The 18,336-nt window shown below is 38.0% G+C and overlaps 1 protein-coding gene across 15 annotated transcripts in view; it reads left to right on the forward strand.

Annotated features, from left to right (window-relative positions):
- Cfap54 (cilia and flagella associated protein 54) overlaps positions 1 to 18,336 on the forward strand; it is a 338,714-nt gene that overhangs the window by 247,868 nt on the left and 72,510 nt on the right. For 14 of the 15 annotated variants that reach the window (XM_087192632.1, XM_087192626.1, XM_087192630.1 and 11 more), the window contains one exon: positions 396 to 537. The exons of the other annotated variant lie outside the window; for it this stretch is intronic. In XM_087192632.1, the coding sequence (XP_087048758.1) occupies positions 396 to 537 (142 nt within the window). The remainder of the gene's footprint in view (positions 1 to 395; positions 538 to 18,336) is intronic. 15 annotated transcript variants of the gene reach the window in all.

The raw sequence follows: 18,336 nt of genomic DNA on the forward strand, positions 1-18,336 counted from the left end.
CCCCCACCCCTCCCAGGTCCCCTTCCCCTTTGTCCCTTTTCTTCCTATTTCACATTATCTATTATACCTTTTAATCCTTATTTACGCTTTCAGTTTCTCACACTAGAGAAACTATTTGATATTTACACATGTGTGTCCTATTTATTTCACTTAAGAGTATTGACTCAATCTGCATCCATTTAGCTATAAATGTCTCTAATTTCTCATTTTTTATGGCTGAGTAGTACTCCGACCTAATCTCCTCTTAAATGTCTGATGTCCTAACACTGCCACCTTAGGCATCAGTTTCCCAACTCATTAAAACTTCAGGAGATATATTAAAACCCCCATAGCATTTATGTAGTGAGTAATATATGAATAAAAATTTTGACTTCTGGTATATGAATTAATTGTAGGTCAGTGAAGCTGTGCTGGCAGTTAACCTCCTCATCGGTAAGAAGAATGCCAGAACTGACACAGTTAATCAGATGGTCTTGCCGAGGATTCCAGAATTTGCCACTGTGGATCTTTTGTCCTCATACACAGATTATTTGCTTGGTATGTTTCAGTGGTTATGTATTTTATGAAAACTTTGTATGTAATCAAGTTTTCAAACTTTAGGTGTTGTGATTTGTTGACTTTTGGCATAGAGGATACAATAGTTTGTGGAACCTCCACAGGGAAGAATAGGGGCCCATGGCCGAGACAGCTAGAATAGAGGGGCCTCAGCCCGCTGCGCCTGTGCACTTGTTATTCAGTTGGCTGCTGCACTTGGGATGCAGGGCTCTGTGAAAAATATTTCTACTTGTTTATTTTACTGCTCACAAGATCAGGCAAGACCTTTGGGGACTGTTTGCTTGAGGTACCTTCTCTGATCCTCTAATCTCAAATGTGTACTCACTCTTAGTTATTTTACTTCCGTGTGTATGTTTGAGTGTGCTTAAACTCTTTCATTAAATTATCAGCTTCCTGAGGGCAGGGGCTTATTGTCTATTCAATAAGTTGCTTGTACATAACAGACAGTCAGTATTAATATTTGTCAAGTGAATTCATGAAGGAGAGGTTAGCAGAATTTAAACTTGGTTTTCATTACTTATGACTCTCTTGTTAGTGAGTTATAACGTAAAGTTCTAAGTCACATCAGTAGGAACATACGTATTTTAACATCCAGTTATGTGTTTGTCCATTTGTTCATTCAAAAAGTGTTTACTGAGTGCTTTTTGCGTGTTGAGTGCTTGGGTTGGTGCTAAGAAGTTAGGTGCTAATATTGGGCTGACATTTCAGTAACACTGATGCTGGATCTTGTCTGGTGTGAGCTGAGCATTGAGCCAAAGCAGATAAAAATGTCTCCCTTTGTCCTGGGGGTGTGGCAGTGGTCTTCCGAATGCTTCTGCAGCAGCATCTGTGACAGTGGTTTCCTTGCTCAAAGGCAAACTATCTGTTAACACCTGAAGTCTCCCCTTCTGAGCTCTCTCCTGAAGAATAGGTGACATAGACTATTTTCCAACCTGAAAATGATGTGCCTGAGATCAAACCGCTGCAGAGACTTTTTATGTTGAGGTTTTGTTTTCTTAGTTCTTATATTTCTTTTGCATCTGATAGAATTTTTCCTCTTCAGGTTTCTAGGCCATGACCGGCACCTCAGACGGGTGCTCACACTTCCTTGGTGTCTCCATAGAGGCCATCCCTGGGGACAGAGCCACGGGCCCTTTGCCTGCACAGGGAGTGTGGAAAAGTGGCTCACCACTTCCCCTGCTCGACACTGCTTGGCTGCTCAGTTCTCCCCGGTACACAGTGCATCCCTTGAGGTCCACATGATTGTTGTGTTATGAAAGGAGTACAGTTAATTATCAAGAGACCTCAAGTGGAGTCCTCCTAGGGTCACATCAGTTAGTTTCTTTCAGCCTCATTTTCCTCATCTGTTAACTGAGTTAGTCAAAATCTAAACATTTAAAGAGTGTGACTCCACCTTCCAGCACATTTCTTCTTCATAATGGCTCCTTATTAATTCTCAATCATGTGTCCACTTTATCCTGATCATTGCTTTGTGCTCTACCAGTTTTTTTTTTTTGGTTTGTTTGGTTATTTATTTATTTATTTATTGCAGTACTACAGACATTCCTTGTTTAACGACTGAGTTCCAGTCCTGCATTAAATGAATTGGTCATTAAATGAGGAATTATATATAGTATGTACATTACACTATTCAGAACAAAGAAATGGTAAAAGGAAACTCCAGCTTGATGACTTTGTTTTTTTTTGGAAAACTCTTACTTAATAGAATATATAATGGAACATAAAACTACAGTACTATATTGTATGGTATAATCAGGAAAAATTACAGTACTGTTTAAACAAGTGTACTGTACAAAAAAAAGACACTGAGGCTCTATAAACAAGATATATATAAAAAAAGATGGGTTGTAAGTTTGATGAATGGGTTGCAAGTCCCAATAGCGCACCTTCATCATAAATCTGAACAGTCATTACACAGGTAGGTCATTAAACAAAGAATACCTGTGCTGGCAGTGGGACCCAGGGCACTCTGACCCACGTCCTCAGCCCTTTTGAAAAATTTATTTTGAGACAAGGTCTTGTTAAATTGCCCAGGATGGTCTTGAACTTGAGCTCGTCCAGCCTCAACAACCCAAGAAAGTACTGGCGTGTACCACCGCACCTGGCCTCTACCAGTTTTTTAGGACAGGGCCAACAAGTTTCATCTAATTTGGACCCTAAAACTTAGTGGCTTACAACTGCAAGAGTTCACTTGTCCATTCACTCCTCTGTTGCTTTAGGCTGCAGGCTGGGCTCAGGAGTCCTCCGTGAACATATATTGTGAGGCCTAAGCTAAAGAGACAGTGGCTATGTGGGGCATGTTCTTCTCATGGCAGATGCCAGGGCAGAGAGCCACAAGCCAGGGCACAAGGCACATGTACAGCCTCTGATCCATCCCATCCCATTGGTTATAGCAAGTCATATGGCCAAGTCCAATCTGAGAGAGTAGGGAATTATACTCTGCTTGCACAGGGAGGGAAAGGGGTGTGAATGATTGTTCAGTGATAATCCAGAGTATCCCACAGGATGAGTTTAATCTATAGTAGTGACCTGAGAAGAATTTTGAACCTCTGTATGGAAAAACAGGAAAAATTGCTGCCATGATCTATTCATGATGCCAGCCATGGGCACACAGTGGAGAGTGGCATCTGCTAAACACAATGAGATTAGCTGATCCGGTTCAGTAGTCTTCCTCTCACAGCAGAACTGACTGTTCCATTTCAGTGGTGTTCCTGGCATATTCTGATCTTTCAGTTTCCATTTTATACCATCCGCTAGCAATTCTTTACTAATTTAACTATGAAATTACTAAATTTTAAAGTCTAATCTATTTTGCATTTTGCCTTGCCTGAAGTACTCTTTTGCCCTCCAGTCTTTTTCTGGCAGGCTACCGGTAATTAGTGCAGGTTGGTGATTTCCCTTGCTTCGGTATTTGGGTTAGAAGAAGGTTTAGAATTCCCACCTGAATGCCACAAATACATAGATGGCAGTGAAGTTCATATTATAATGAATTGCCAAAGGGAAACATCCTTTAACAACAACAAATAAAACTTGTTTGATTTTCCTTGCATTAGCATAAATTAGCATCCAGAAGAAAACCTCTTCACTAATCTTAGGTTTAAACAATATCAGGATTGATCTGTACATGAGGTGGTAAACAATATTCATTGTTACTCTGTGCAGAGCATTGTACTAGATCTTTCTTTCTTCCTTCCATTTTTGTTTTGTGTGTGTTTTGTTTTTGGTGATGGGAACTGAACCCAGGGCCCTGTGCATGCTAAGCATGCCCTCTACATCTGAGACACACACACACACAAACACACACACACAGAGCTGTGTACCAGATGCTTGTGTCCAGAGGGAATGAATCAGAAAGACATCAAGGAAGAAGGTCTTGTCTTTCACGAGCTTCTGGTCACGAACAAATCAGAACAGGCAGACACTGAAATTATAGAAATTCGTCTTTTGAAAGGACCACATTAATAAGGTGGGATGAATATGATAGGTCTTCTGAGGGGATCTGAACACAGGCAAGGTAGCACAGGAGTTCATCAGGAGCACTTTTTTTCTGGGGGAAGTATGTAGTGAGACAGATGCAAATTGACTCAAAGACATAAGGTACTAGAGGTCAGGGGAAACATGTTCTGAACAGAGCAATTCATGACCAGAAGCATGATGACAGAGTAGAGTAGTTATGTGTACAAGATGGACTGTAGTTCATCTTGCCAGAACCTGAAAGCAAAGCAAGTACAAGGTATGCTCGAAAAATATGGTGAATGTTTAAAGTTCAAGTTTAAACAATAAAAGACACATTGCCTCTTTCCTGAGTGTCTTTACTTGTACTATTTTGGGTTCCTTAATGTCCTGAGTCCATTCAAAATGTTTACCTTTCATGGTCATTTTGACTTTGGGGAAGAACCAGACATCTCATGCTATCAGACTCGGTGAATAAGGTGGATGAGGACACACTGATGTTTTTATGAGCCTGCCTTTCCATTGTTTGGCACTTGGCAGCAGCATTCACCATACTTTTATCACATCATGTAAAGACACTCATAGAAGAGGGCTTCCAGAACTGCCTCAGGAAGCAGCAAGAACAACAGTAAGTGTATTCAAAGTGAGGGGGAGTAATTTGAGGGGGGCTAATGGCAATGTATCTTTTGCTGTAATGAATTTTTAAAAATTTAAACATTCACTGTATATTTTGGTCACATCTCATATATATGACATTTGCAGAACAATAAGAAAATCCAGTGGTGCACCTGGGCCAATTTATTGAGGTATTTTCTCAGGGCCTTGTAGGAGCTGAGACCCCAAAATGATAGTACTGGCAATGTGGGACCATATTTGTTTTCAGTTTAAAAACATTCATTAGATATCTACTTTGCAGTTACATTCAAATACTGTATATGCAATCTTTTGGTCTTCATTTTCTTATACACTTAATAAAAATTCAGCTGAGATACACATTATTAAATTCTGCAAGTCACTTTGAATTAAAAGTAGCATTTGGGATTCATGGAACCCGATGTAGCCCTTCAGAACTTAAATACACATGATATATGGAAAAATATAAATGCATGTTATGCTGGAAACTAATGGTGATGCACCTATTGTCAGAATACAAACAGCTGTATAGCAGAACTAAGAATAACTATTGACTCTTAGTGTATTTTTGCCTCTTCAAGAAGAGCAAATTTTCCAGCCTTAAAAAAGTCTGATTTTTCCCTTACTTTCTTGTCCCTGGTTCAAAGAAGTGGGCTCAATACCCAATAAAAACGTAGATGCTATTCCCATACTACTGTTTCCATTCTTCTATTTCCCAAGACACAATTTCCCATAATAGAGGAAAACTAGAGTGAAATATTGCATTCTCATATCACAAACAATTGTACCGCTTATATGTGGGCGTGGAGAGAAATCACCAGTATCCTGTATGGGGACTGGTGGTGGGAGAGGTGGTGTGTGTGTGTCTGTCCGTGTGCACCATATGAGTTAGGGGACCACTGAGGCATATTGGAAACCAGCCTCAGCAAAGTAGAGCTATCCTGGTCCAGCTCCTGCCAGAGTCCTGCAGTTCCACTGGGAGGTTTCTGCACTGATTTCTAAGGTCAAAGAGGAGACTCTACCACGGCCAGCAGCAGGGTACGCATTTTATCCATCGTCAGGCATTAAATTTGAAGAGACAGTCTTCATTCTAGACAAAGTCAACAATGCAAAATTAAAAGTAACAGGTGGGGGCTGGGGATTTAGCTCAGTGGTTTCGCTGCCTGCTGCGCAAGCGCAAGGACCGGAGTTTGATCCCCAGTACCAAAATAAATAAATAAATAAATAATGAAAATAACAGGTGGTACAAGTGGGAAGCCTTTCCCAAAGAAGTGCAATGGGAGGCCAGCCTGTAGACAGGGAGGCAGACATGGCCTTTGTGACTAGGTTGTTTGGTACCACAGTAGGGCCCCAGCAGTCAGAGTGGAAGACTGACACAGCAGCAGAGAGCTAGGAGGCACAGAGGAGCAGAGAATAACAGGACAATGGCCCTGGTGCTCTGTGCTGTTGCTGTCTTACTTGATTGCATTTATACTGGGGAAAATCCTGTGAGAGTGTCATTATGCACATTTATAGATGAGTCAAAGTGCTCAGAGATGTTACGTAACCTGAGTAAAATTCCATTGCTAATTCAAGTCCTCATCCGTCCAATTCTAAATGCTGTGCTGTTAATCATTATGTTGGATGTGATAAGGAAACATTGTAAAGAACTCGAAAAGCACAACTGATACTTATGTTCAATCTGTTTGGATAGGTTGGACTGAGTGGAAGAATGTTTTATTTCCCTTCCCAATCCAAACATAGAGTGGTGCTAGATAAAAGAGAAATTGTGAACAATTTGTAGTTGAACCTGAAACCAAGAAAGAGAAATCTCAAGTTAACAAAGTAAATAGGGGATTTGTAAACAGGGGATGAAATCTGAGGGCTTTGCTGTAGCAGGATTAGGCCTTCACAGACGCAGCTGGGATTTTAATACTTGTTCACAGAGGGGCCTGGAAAGAGGGACCTGCAGGTAGGGGAAGTTAGGACCCAGCCAGTTGTATAGAACCAGGATTCATAATAGGCTTGTCCACAAAACAGCGACTAGAATTACCCTCCCTGCCTGAGTGGGCGCAGGGAAGCATGCTGGGCAACTACGTCAGGACTGAAAAGAAGCCTCTTGGGAGAAGTGAGAAACCCACCATTAGGTTGTCAGGTTGGAATTCACACCCATGAGGGATGCAGAAAAATGAGCGTTAAGTCTTGACTCAGAACAGTGAAATTCAGGGAGGCTCACTGGGGCCAATGGGAAGCTGTGGTGATAGGAGACTTCTCAGGGCAGGTCTCCGAGACTGTCCCTCCCACCGCCCCAGGGCTACGGAAGATGGTCAGAGCAGAGATTGGATCTGGACAGATTCTGGAAACACCTTTAGATTCTAAAGAGAAAGAACATAAGCATTCATTCAGAAAGAGCGGATTTTCTACAAGGAACAAAATTGAACTGGTCTTAAGTTTTCTCTCAGACATTAAAGACCATCGGTCAGATATGTTCAGAGTTGTTTTCTTTCTGTTCAGTTCAATTTTGGGGGGATAGGTAATTTATTCTCAAAAAACCAAAACTCTAAAGACACTCAAGCGTTTGGAGAGAAGATTTCCATCCTCCATCTTCTCTGCAAGTGACTCAGTCGTGCCCAGGAGCAGCCCTTACTGCCAGTGTATGGGTGTCCTATTCCCTGTTGTAACAAATTATTGCAAATTCATTGGGTTAAAATGACACAGATTTGTTATTCTGTAGTCTTGGAGGTCAGGTGTCCAGAATGAGTCTCACTGTCCAGTCCAAGCATCAGCAGGGCAGATTTCCTCCAGAAGCTGTAGCGGACATCTGTCTCTCTGCCTTCCGCAGACTGGCCTCCCAAGTTCTCCAGCTCTGGGATGCTTCCTCTGTCTTCAAAGCTAGCAGTTTAGCACCTTCAAATCTCTGACATTCTCTGTCCTCTGCCTCCAGCTTCCGTGTATAAGGACATGATATTGGGCCTACCTGGAAAACCCAAGATAGTCTCTCCGTGTCAAGGACAGTGGATAGACAACTTTAATCTGATCTTTTTGTTTTCTCTTGTCCTTCAGCCTAACCTAGTCACAGGTCCTGAGGCTGGAGATGTGAACATCTTTAGGGCACCATCTTCCCCCTTCCACCATCAGTTTCTTATGTTCCCATTGGTGGTATTACATGTTTACCTAAACTGTCAGCATTTCAGTGTAAAGGTCAGAATCCACTCAAGATTATTCCAACAGAAAGAGACTTATGAAAGGACTTTCAAGCCAGGTGTGGTGGTACACATCTGTAATCCCAGCACTCAGGAGGCTGAAGCAGGAGGGTTGCTGCAAGTTTGAGGCCAACTTGGGCTACATAGTAAGTTCAAGGCCAGCTGAACTTCATATCAAGACTCTCTCTCTCTCTCTCTCTCTCTCGTAAATAAATAAATAGACTTTCAAAGTCACCAAGAAGACTAAAGAAACAAATTTTAGGTTAAGTGTCCAGAAATGACTAAGACACCATCCTATTTATATGTTTTTTAAATAAAGTTTGCAGTTTCCTGCAAAATAAGAAGCCCCTGCCCTAGCTGTGAACTTTAGAATCACATCACCTTTGCCATAATCCACACCAGCCAGGGGTACCTTGAAATCTGCCTAACTCACCTAGCCCAGTTCCAACCTCAAGTCTGGCATGAATTCACTGGAGTAATGAAATCTTGGAAAGGTGATTTTTATTTGTATATTTTCTTCAGCATAGGAAAACACATTTGAAGATTAGATGTTGAGTCAGTCAATCTGGTATATACACTACTCCCTTGATGTATTTTTTCCTTAAAAATTATAAATAGTAATATAACTGTAATATAATGCTTCTTTTTTCTTTAACCTAATGTACATGTAACATGACACTTTTTTCAAATAAGTACCTAGAGAGATTTTAATGGCTATACAATATTCCTTTAGATAGATGCAACATAATTAGTCTCCTTTTGATGGATATGTGTAGTTTTACTTTTTATTAGTACAAGTGCATAGTACATAATTTTATCTTCCTTGTGGGGAGTTGGTACCTGTACATAATACAACCCGATTCCTTTCTTCATCCCTTTTTTCTCCCCTCCCTCCCTCCCTCCCTGCTCTACCTGTTTCTTTCTTTTTTTTTGGTACCGGGGATCAAACTCGGGTCCTTGCGCTTGCGCAACAGGCGGTATGAGACCAGTGAGCTAAATCCCTGGCCCTCTACCTGTCTCTTGATCTTCTTTCTCTCTTTTTTGTACATATTGCAGTACATGTTTATGTTCCTTGTGTACAGTTGATACTAGTACATGACACACCTTAATTTATTTTTTGTACCCTGTCCCTCCCCTCCCGCTTCCTCCCTCCACCTCTTGATCCTCTTCGCCTTTGAGAAGATCTGTCTCCCTACTTCTTACTATCTTTTACTTTGGACTTCATTTATACTTTGGGTTTCTCATATTAGAGAAATTATGTGATATTTAAACGTGTGTGTCTGATTTATTTCACTTAACATTATTGTCTCAAGGTGCATCCATTTTCCTACAAATGACTCAAGTTTATCTGTCTATATAGCAGAGTAGTACTCCACTGTATATAATTTAAATGGTTTCAGCTTTTGTACTATTATACACATGTCTAATACATATTTATTATTTTGTACATATATTAATATATCCAGTGGGTCAATTCCCATAAGTGAAATTTGTAGAACAAAGGGTAAATTTAACAAATTTTACTAAAAGCCTTCCCAAAAGATTGTTCTAGTTTGTACTCCTTTTGGCAATTGATAAAAGGCCCTTTCCTCCAGACCTCTGCTGACACACGTTTTTAAATTTCTGTTGGCATGATGGGAGCAGGAAGGTTTAGCAAACTCAGGATCTCACACTTGCCAGCCAGGCACTGTGCCACTGAACTACATCCCTGGCCCTGGAAGGTTCAGCTTTAAATCATGCAACTCTTACTAAGACTGAGGGTTAACATTATTATCTTTGCCTATCTTTTCTGGAGATTTTTGTCTTTTCTTTAAATATTTGGAGAGCCTTTTATTATGGAAGTCAATATTTTAACTTGTTATTTGTAAATTTTTTTCTAATATTTCAATTTTTATGTCACCTTTTTAATGGTACTTTTGCCTCATGAAAAAACTTTGCTTTTAGGTATCAGAAAATTATTAGTATTTTCTTTGATAGTTTCTAGAATTCTGTTGTAGTTAAAAAGTCCTTCCTACTCACGTTATTCCGGTAATTTATGTGAGTCTATTAGGAATATGTACAATGTATCAAATGGATATAAATTTAGTTTCTCCAGATGGCTACCTTATCGCTGTACTTTACTTTCAATTCCTATTAATCTTTTGTATGCTTTCAATTATTATAGACATAATAATAATTTAATACATATTAGTGTAAATCTCCTACTAGTAACATATCAACTTAACCTCTTGTAGATGTAGTTTTTGTTTTCCTATTGTTGATACTATGATACTTGGGGGATAAATATTCTTTTTTTTTCTTCCTTAAATTCTTTTATTGGTGCATTTTAGGTATACAATACGTGTACATTCATCATTGGGTGCTTGTACCTGTACATGATGTATCTTGGTTCTTATTTTTTTCCCTGTTACCTGTGAGCCCTTCACCCTCTCCATCCTTCCCTATTTACATAGACACCATTTCCATTCTTTTTCTTTTCTCATAATTTTTCCTTTTCCTTCTTTCCTTTTCCCTTCCCCTCCCACCACCCCTACCCCTTTGGGCCTTTTCCTATTTCAAATTATCAATTAATTGATTTTAATCATTTTCATCCTTATTTATGCTTTCAGTTTCTCACACTAGAGAAGCTATTGGTATTTACACATGTGTGTCCTATTTATTTCACTTAAGAGTATGGCCTCAATATGCATTCATTTAGCTATAAATGTCTCTAGTTTCTCATTCTTTATGGCTGAGTAGTATTCCATTTTACAAAAAATACCCACATCTTCTTTATCCAGTTTCCAGTTGATGGGCACTTGGGCTGTTTCCAAGCTTTAGCTATTACAAACTGTGACGCTATAAACATGGGTGCACATATATTGCTGTGGTATGATTCTTTTGAGAAGATACCCAGCAGGGGAATAGCTGGGTCCAATGGGACCTCTAGTCCTAGTTCTTTGAGGTATCTCCATACTGATTTCCACAGTGGTTGCACCAATCTACACTCCCACCAACAATGGAGAAGGGTTCCTTTCTCCCCACATCCCCGCCAGCATTTATTTGTTGATTTCTTGATAGCAGCCATTCTTTTTGGGGTGAGGTGGAATCTCAGTGTTGTTTTCATCTGCATCTCTCAAATGACCAGTGATGTTGAACATTTTTTCATAAGTTTCTTTGATGCTTTTACTTCTTTGTCTGAGAAATGTCTATTCATTCTGGATGCCCATTTTTGAATTGGGTCTTTGAATTTGGGGGGGGTCTGATTTTTTTCAGTTCTTTATATATTCTAGATAGTAGTCCTTTGTCTAAGGTAAAGCTGCTAAAAATTTTTTCCCACATTGTAGGTTGTCTCTTAGCTCTGTTGATGGTTTCTCTTTCAGTGCAGAAGCTTTCTAATAAGATGAGGTCCCAGGTGTTTATTCTTTGTGCTAGTTCCCATACTACTCAGGTTTTGTTCATAAAGTCTTTTCCTATGCCTTCAAGAGTTCTACCTAACTTATCTTCCAGTAAGTTTAGTGTTTCTGTCTTAATATTTAGATCTTTAATCCACTTCAATCTTAATTTAGTGCATGGTGATAGGTATGGGTCTAGTTTTAATCTTTGGCAGGTTGAGATCCAGTTTTTCCAAGACCATTTATTAAATAGACTATCTTTCCTCCAATGAGGGTGGTTGGCTCCTTTGTTATTCCAATTTTAGTATATATGCTGCCGAAGCAAGCACAGAAGCTTCGGTTCCTTTTTTTTTTTTTTTTTTTTGGTACCAGGGATTGAACTTGGGTCCTTCTGCTTGCAAGGCAGGTAGCGGAACCACTGAGCTAAATCCCCAGCCCCAGATTGGCTCCTTTGTCAAAGATGAGGTGGCTGAGTATGTCTGAAGTTGTTTCTGCATCTTCTAATCTATTATACTGATCCTTGGGTCTGTTTCATTGCCAGTATCATGCTGTTTTTATCACAGTAGCTTTGTAGTATAGTTTCAAATTGGGGATTGTGATGCCCCCTGCCATGTCTGTGTTGCCTAGAATTGCTTTTGCTATTCTAGGTCTCTTCTGGTTCCAAATGAATTTTTGGATTGTTTTCTCTAGTTCTGTGAAGTATATTGTTGGAATTTCAATCGGCATTGCATTAAATCTATATAGTAGTTTTGGAAGTATGGCCATTTTCACTATATTGATTCTTCCTACCCAGGAACAAGGGATGTATTTCTATTTTCTCATATCCTCTTTGATCTCCTTTTTCAGAGTGCTGTGATTTTCAGTGTAGAGATCCTTTGCTTCCCTTGGGGGATGAATATTCTTAATCTTATATCTTTATTGTGAATCACACCCTAAACATTACAGAGGTCCTACTTTTATTTCACCTTTTGATGAGAATTTTGCCTTGTCTGATAACTAAGTTCATAAATATTAATTTCTTTTGCTATATATTTTCCCACTACACATTTGCCCATCATTTTTTTTTTTTTTTTTTTTTTGGTAATGGGGATAGAACTCAGGTCCTTGTGCTTGTGCAGCAGGCGGCAAAACCACTGAGCTAAATCCCCAGCCCTGCCCATCATTTTATTTTAAACCTTTCTAAGTAATTTTATTTTAAATATGCCTATCATCTAGTACATAGAGTTACATTTTTTTTATAAAACTTGACAGTATTTTTCTTATAATAGGTGGCTTTATTTAATTTAAATTTATTAATATTAGAGATATGTTTGATATTATTTTATATCACTTTATAATATGTATATAATAGGTTAAGAAACAGTAAAAAAGTTGTTATCTAGGGGAGGTAACCTACCAAACTATTATTCATCTTTTTCAAGAAAATTAATTAAATCAAAAAAACTCTTACAAATGATAAATGTTGAGGAAAGTAATCACTGATATTGAGAAATCAAATTATTAGAAATTTTCTTTTGTTAAATACTAAGCGAATAAATTTGAAAAGCTCTATAAAATTTATAACCTTCTGGGAAATATAATTTACTTAAATTTGCTTCAATAATGATAAAAAAAGTTTAAATGAATCTATTACTGTAGAAAAATAAAGTTATGCTAGAAATTGAAACTGAAAATTAAAGTTTATTAATTTTAAAAGAGTAGTAATAAATCCACTACAAGTTAACATAAATAACACATTCCAAAACTCTTTGATGTTTGGTAAATAAAAGTAGTTGAACTGTCATACATACTTTTGCAATCAGTCTGTTGCAATATAATGTTTTGGTTAAATAAGTAAAAATCCAGTCTCACATAAATATGTAGATAGAAAATGAGGAGTATTTTAAGAGCCTCTTCAGATAATTATGGATATTCTATCATAGCAAATCAGACCTGGGTAAGTGGTAGTTTCTTAAATGTTAATTCCACTGTAGACTCTGAAACCTTACCGTTGAAGCATTTGTACTCTTGTTACATTAAAATCCATTCATCTGTCTTGCAGTCTGAGTGGATCTTTTACTTATGCTTAATTATATAATGTTGTATATTTAGGCATTTAGGAAATATTGGTTCCCTGAGTGATGTAGGACTTCTGAAACACTGGTACATTGCCTTAGACAATATTAAAAAATCAAAACTAAAATATCATTGCCATTTCTATCAGAATAGACTAAGCACTGGAAAGTTCATAGTGGTTGTATTAGTCAGTTTCTTATTGCTTGGACAAAATACCCAATACCCACAATTTTAAGGAGGAGAGTTCAGCTTTTGGCTCATGGTTTTGTAGTCTTAGTCCATGGCTGGCTGCCTCCAAGACAGAAATGTCATGGTGGAAAGGCAAGACAGAGGAACCCTGCTCACCTCATGGCAGGTAGGAAGCAGAGCAGAAAGAGGAGGTCTGCGGAGGGTAGAGGCTGCAAAGGCACAGCCTAGGTGATGCACCTCTTCCACCTGCTCCACCTCCTAATGGGACATTTAGTGGTGGGCATACCACTCGTAGGGGCCAGTCACCTTCCCAGGCTCTGCCTCTGAACCCTTGGGGATATCCCTTGAGGGATATTCTAGTTCTAAAATGTGATGATGGTAAACACAAAATTTCCAAAATTCAGAATTTTGACTTGAATACTTGGACTTTTTCATGGGTAGCAAGTACTGGCAGTTATTTTTCTTGAAGTTCATTCATTGTTGAGAAAATATTTGCCACCTATGTAAGACTGAAAACACTGTCTTATGAGTTGTTTCTTCAGGTGAAAATGGTGTTCCCTGAAGTAGGGTAGGGGAAGAGCACAGTCAAATTCAACTCAGCCATGTAGTCTTGAACTCCGGTATCCAGCAGAAGCGCTTTGTGTGTGCTGCCCATCTTACTGCAGAATATGAAAAGGGAAGATAGTTAATATCATTGGTAACTGCTACTGCTCCATCCAGGATATTGTTAAGTGGATGTGGAATTTTTTTCATAAAATTTTATGAATTTTATGAATGACTTATTAAAGTCATTTTACATGAAGAGCAGAAGGACCACTAGCACACTGTGTCCTGTCTTCCTAGGTTTCTGCTAAGAACCTGGCACTACTCACCATGGCTCTGTACCATCGATGCAAATAGCAGCACAGTTGTTCCAAGATAAACCATTAGATTCCAAACAGTTCTTTAATACTTTGAGTACTTTGCTTGCATTATTGCCAGTCATTCACAAGCAAAGAGATCCCCTTTGAATAATTAGTATTATTTGACAAATGTAAGCAAAACTGCAAGTGCAGTCACATAAATTTGAGCCATCTGTAATGCAAAAGTATAATTCTGCCCGAGTTATGAACTGAGTCTCCATGTTTGCAGCTATAGCTTTAATCTGCCTCGTTACTTTACCAAGTGCTATGATTGTTATCTAGTGGTGATTACTGCAAACAGAACATGTAGGTCCTAGACCTCAGGATGTACACTCAGCAGTGACACCTCTACAGAGCTTTATGAGTATCTGGGTTTCTGTGTGCAGTTGTCTAGCCAGTGCATTATAGTAACTTTATATGGTGCTCTTTTTAATTTTTCTATTTTTTGTTTGAAAAGCTGTAACAACTTTTGGCTCAGTGCATTTTATATTTACAGTTTTAAAACCTATTTCTTTAAACCATGAATCATCACAACTGATACTGTAATACTATTCAAAAATGTGTTGCTCGTCATTAAGAAGTAGACTTTGCTGTTTCTTTCTGAGATTTATGCCTCAGTATAATCATCTGCCTCCTTTGTACTCTGTTTGATGAACTGCTTTGGGCACGGCGCCATATAATTTGTAGTTTTGGGTTTTGGCTCTTCCCTAATTTTTTAAAAATAGAATTTGTGTCTTTGTCATTTGTTTTCCAAGTGGAAAAGAGAATGTGCCAATATTACATGAACATTTTCAAACTGAAAATCAAAATTGTTTTTTTAAAATAAATGCCTTATTGTATTATCACACAAATGCAGAAAAGAACACAAATCACAAGAGTACAGCTTGTTTAGTTATCACAAAGGAAACACTCATGTAATCATCACTGGGTCAAGAAATAGAACAAAACCAGAAACCTGGACATCTGTATTGTGCCCCTTTCTGGCCTCTACTAACCCCCTTCCTTCTGATTTCTGACAGATAAATTAGTTTGGCCAGCTTCTTCATTTTGTGTAAATGAAATAATACAGTCTGGATCCTTTTGTCTGGCTTCTTTTGTTCAATATTCTGTTTGTGAGGCTCATCCTTTTTTGTGGATGTGATACTGTAGCATAATTTATTATCTATTGTACTTTGCAAAACATTTGGGGTGTCGTGAATAATGCTGCTATGAGTATACTTGCATATGACATTTTTGTGCACAGATGTCTGCATCTGGATGTGTGTGAGGAAGAGTGGAATTCCTGGATCATAGGGCATATGTGGTTTCAGCTTTAGAGGATACTGCCAGATGTTCTCCAAGTGGTTTTAATTTAAAATTTGTCTTGATGCCTAAAGAAATAGAACACTATTATATAAAGTATGTTGGTTATTGCTAGATTTTTTTTTGGAAGGGACCCCTTATTCAAGAATAATGCATATTTTTCTTGGGAGTTTTCTATCCGTCTTAGACATATGGAGGAGTTCTTTATATATTCTGGATATGATCTTTGTATATTATATGTACTGCAAATATTTTTCCCACTGTGTTTTTGACTTTTCATTGTGTTAAGGTTATTGTAAAGTCACTAAAGTTTGTAATCTTAATATTTCCAAATTTATAAATCTTTTATGAATTGTGCTTTGAGTCTTCAGTTTTATAATTTTTTTTACACCTAAGTGTTCTTATTTTTATCTTTTCCATTTACAACTACAGTTCATCTGGAGTTCATTCTTGAGTATTGTATGAGGCTAAAGTCAAGATTTTCTTTTTCCACATAGATATAGTAACCTAGAATCATATATTGAAATGACCTCCTTTCTTTACAATACTACAGGGTACGTCTGTCAGAGAGAGAGAGAGAAAGAGGGAGAGAGAGAGAAAGATTAGATGTTTCAAAATTCTAATAACTAATACACATTCAAAATATAGATAAGGGAGAAAATAAACAGGAAGCAATCACAGAAATAAAGGCAAATGTGTTTTTTCAGGGCTGAGGGGAGAAATGAAAAGTTGAAAAAAGTTCTACCATTTTCCAAATATCATTAATGAAAAAGTAAACAACAATAACAATAAAACCCAAAATAAAGCATCTAGACCTGGACCTCAAAAGAAATTTTAAATCATCATGGATAATTAGTTAATTAAAAATATTTCAGAGGAGGAAAAGGCAGATCAACTGGAAAGGAATGAGCACTTGGCTACCATCGGGCTTCTCATCAGCAGTAACTGAGGCTAGAAAGCAGTAGAGCAAAGCATTTGGCATTTTAAGGGAAAATGACTCTACTAGAACCATATATTTACCTGAATGAAAAGTATGCAATCCTTATAAGTATGCAAATGGTTTACTTTTTCTCTGAGGTACTGAGGATTAAATTGAGGCCCTTTGCCCTGAGCTACATTTCCAGCTCCTATTTAATTTTTACTTTGAGACAGGGTCTCACTAAGTTGTCTAGGTTAGACTAGAACTTGTGACCCTCATGCCTCAGCTTCCTAGAGTGCTGAGGTTACAAATATGCATTCCCATCCCAGTGCAAATAGTTTACTTCTGGCTTTTTTATCTTCCTCTCTTCCTCCCTTCCTCCCTCCTTTCTCTTTCTCTCTCTTTCTGTCTTTCTTTCTTGCTTGCTTGCTTTCTTGCTTTCTTGCTTTCTTTTTCTTTCTTTATGCTACTTAAGAATGTACCCTAGCATACAAGGTTGCCAATGAAGAAAGAAGTAGATGGAAGATGAAGGGAGGGAGGGAGGAAGGGAGGGTAGAAGGGAGGAAAGAGTAGGGCCTTAAGTAATGCCAACTGTGCAGCAGGCTAGAAATTCATCAGTACAGAGTAGAATGGCAAGTTTACAATCTCAAAACTGTCTTTAGGAAGCAAAAATGGATTCTAGGCAGCAGATAGAATGACCAAAAAGCCAGATGATATTAAGAATATGGTGAAGAATGCAATACCACTTTTTCCAGCACCCCGCACCCGAAGACCCAGAAATTCTAGTGGAAAATATTTGCTAAGAATTCATAGTCCAAATACAAAATGAATTAGAATCTGACATGATGTTGAACAGTCCACTTGATGTTTATGTAAGAACCTTATATTTTGTGGGTCACAAGGTTGTGACATTTACCCTCTGTGAGGAGAGTGGGTCATAAGCAAGTGCACAGCCCTTGAGAAGTCATAATGAAGTGTTCCACATTTATTTTCAACCTAGAGACAAAACAAATGAGGGTTTATTATGAATACAGAACAGAAGGGAAATGTTATAAACCCTGAAACAGAAAGCATAGCAGATGAAGGAGGTGAAGGATGCACATGCTATTGGAGCACACAGTAAGGCCTCAAGAGATATTGTTTATATTTAGTGGAACTTCAAAGAAAGCTTTTAGAACATAGTTGATACATGAAAACATGGGAACTTGTGAAACATGGGAAAATGTGGTGATGTAACTGTCAAATTTTTGAAGTATAGAGGAGAGGTTGTGTGTGCTCATATCTCATCTGTTACAGAAGAGTCAATAAACATATTTTATAAAACTGATACATTAGCACAACAAGGAAATTATTTTAAGAACTGTAACTAACCTTTAGAAGCATGAAAGTACAAATGATTAAAAATGCTTGCCTCAAAGGGAGAGAATTTTATTTTTGATCCTGTAAATGTATAACTGATGAAGATAAGCAGCATGTTGAAAGATACATCATGGTAAATTGGATTATTTCCAGAAATGCAAATATAATTTAATATTAGAAAATCTATTGAACTAAGCCACTACATTAACTGATTAAAAGAGAAAAATAATAATCTCAAATAAGTACAGAAAAATTAAATAAAATTCAGTCCTTCATGAATCTAAAACTAAAAATTAAAGGAAATATCCTTAACTTGAAAAAGTTACAAGTGGGAAAAAAACTTACTGGGCTTATATTCAGTATTCAAATACAGCAGGATCCCCTTTAAAAACAGGAGTAAAAATGCTGTCACC

The sequence above is a fragment of the Heterocephalus glaber genome, unplaced genomic scaffold, assembly GCF_053883595.1.
Source record: "Heterocephalus glaber isolate CG9 unplaced genomic scaffold, H.glaber_assembly_v1.0 deba00001572, whole genome shotgun sequence".
In the NCBI taxonomy this organism is placed as follows: domain Eukaryota; kingdom Metazoa; phylum Chordata; class Mammalia; order Rodentia; family Bathyergidae; genus Heterocephalus; species Heterocephalus glaber.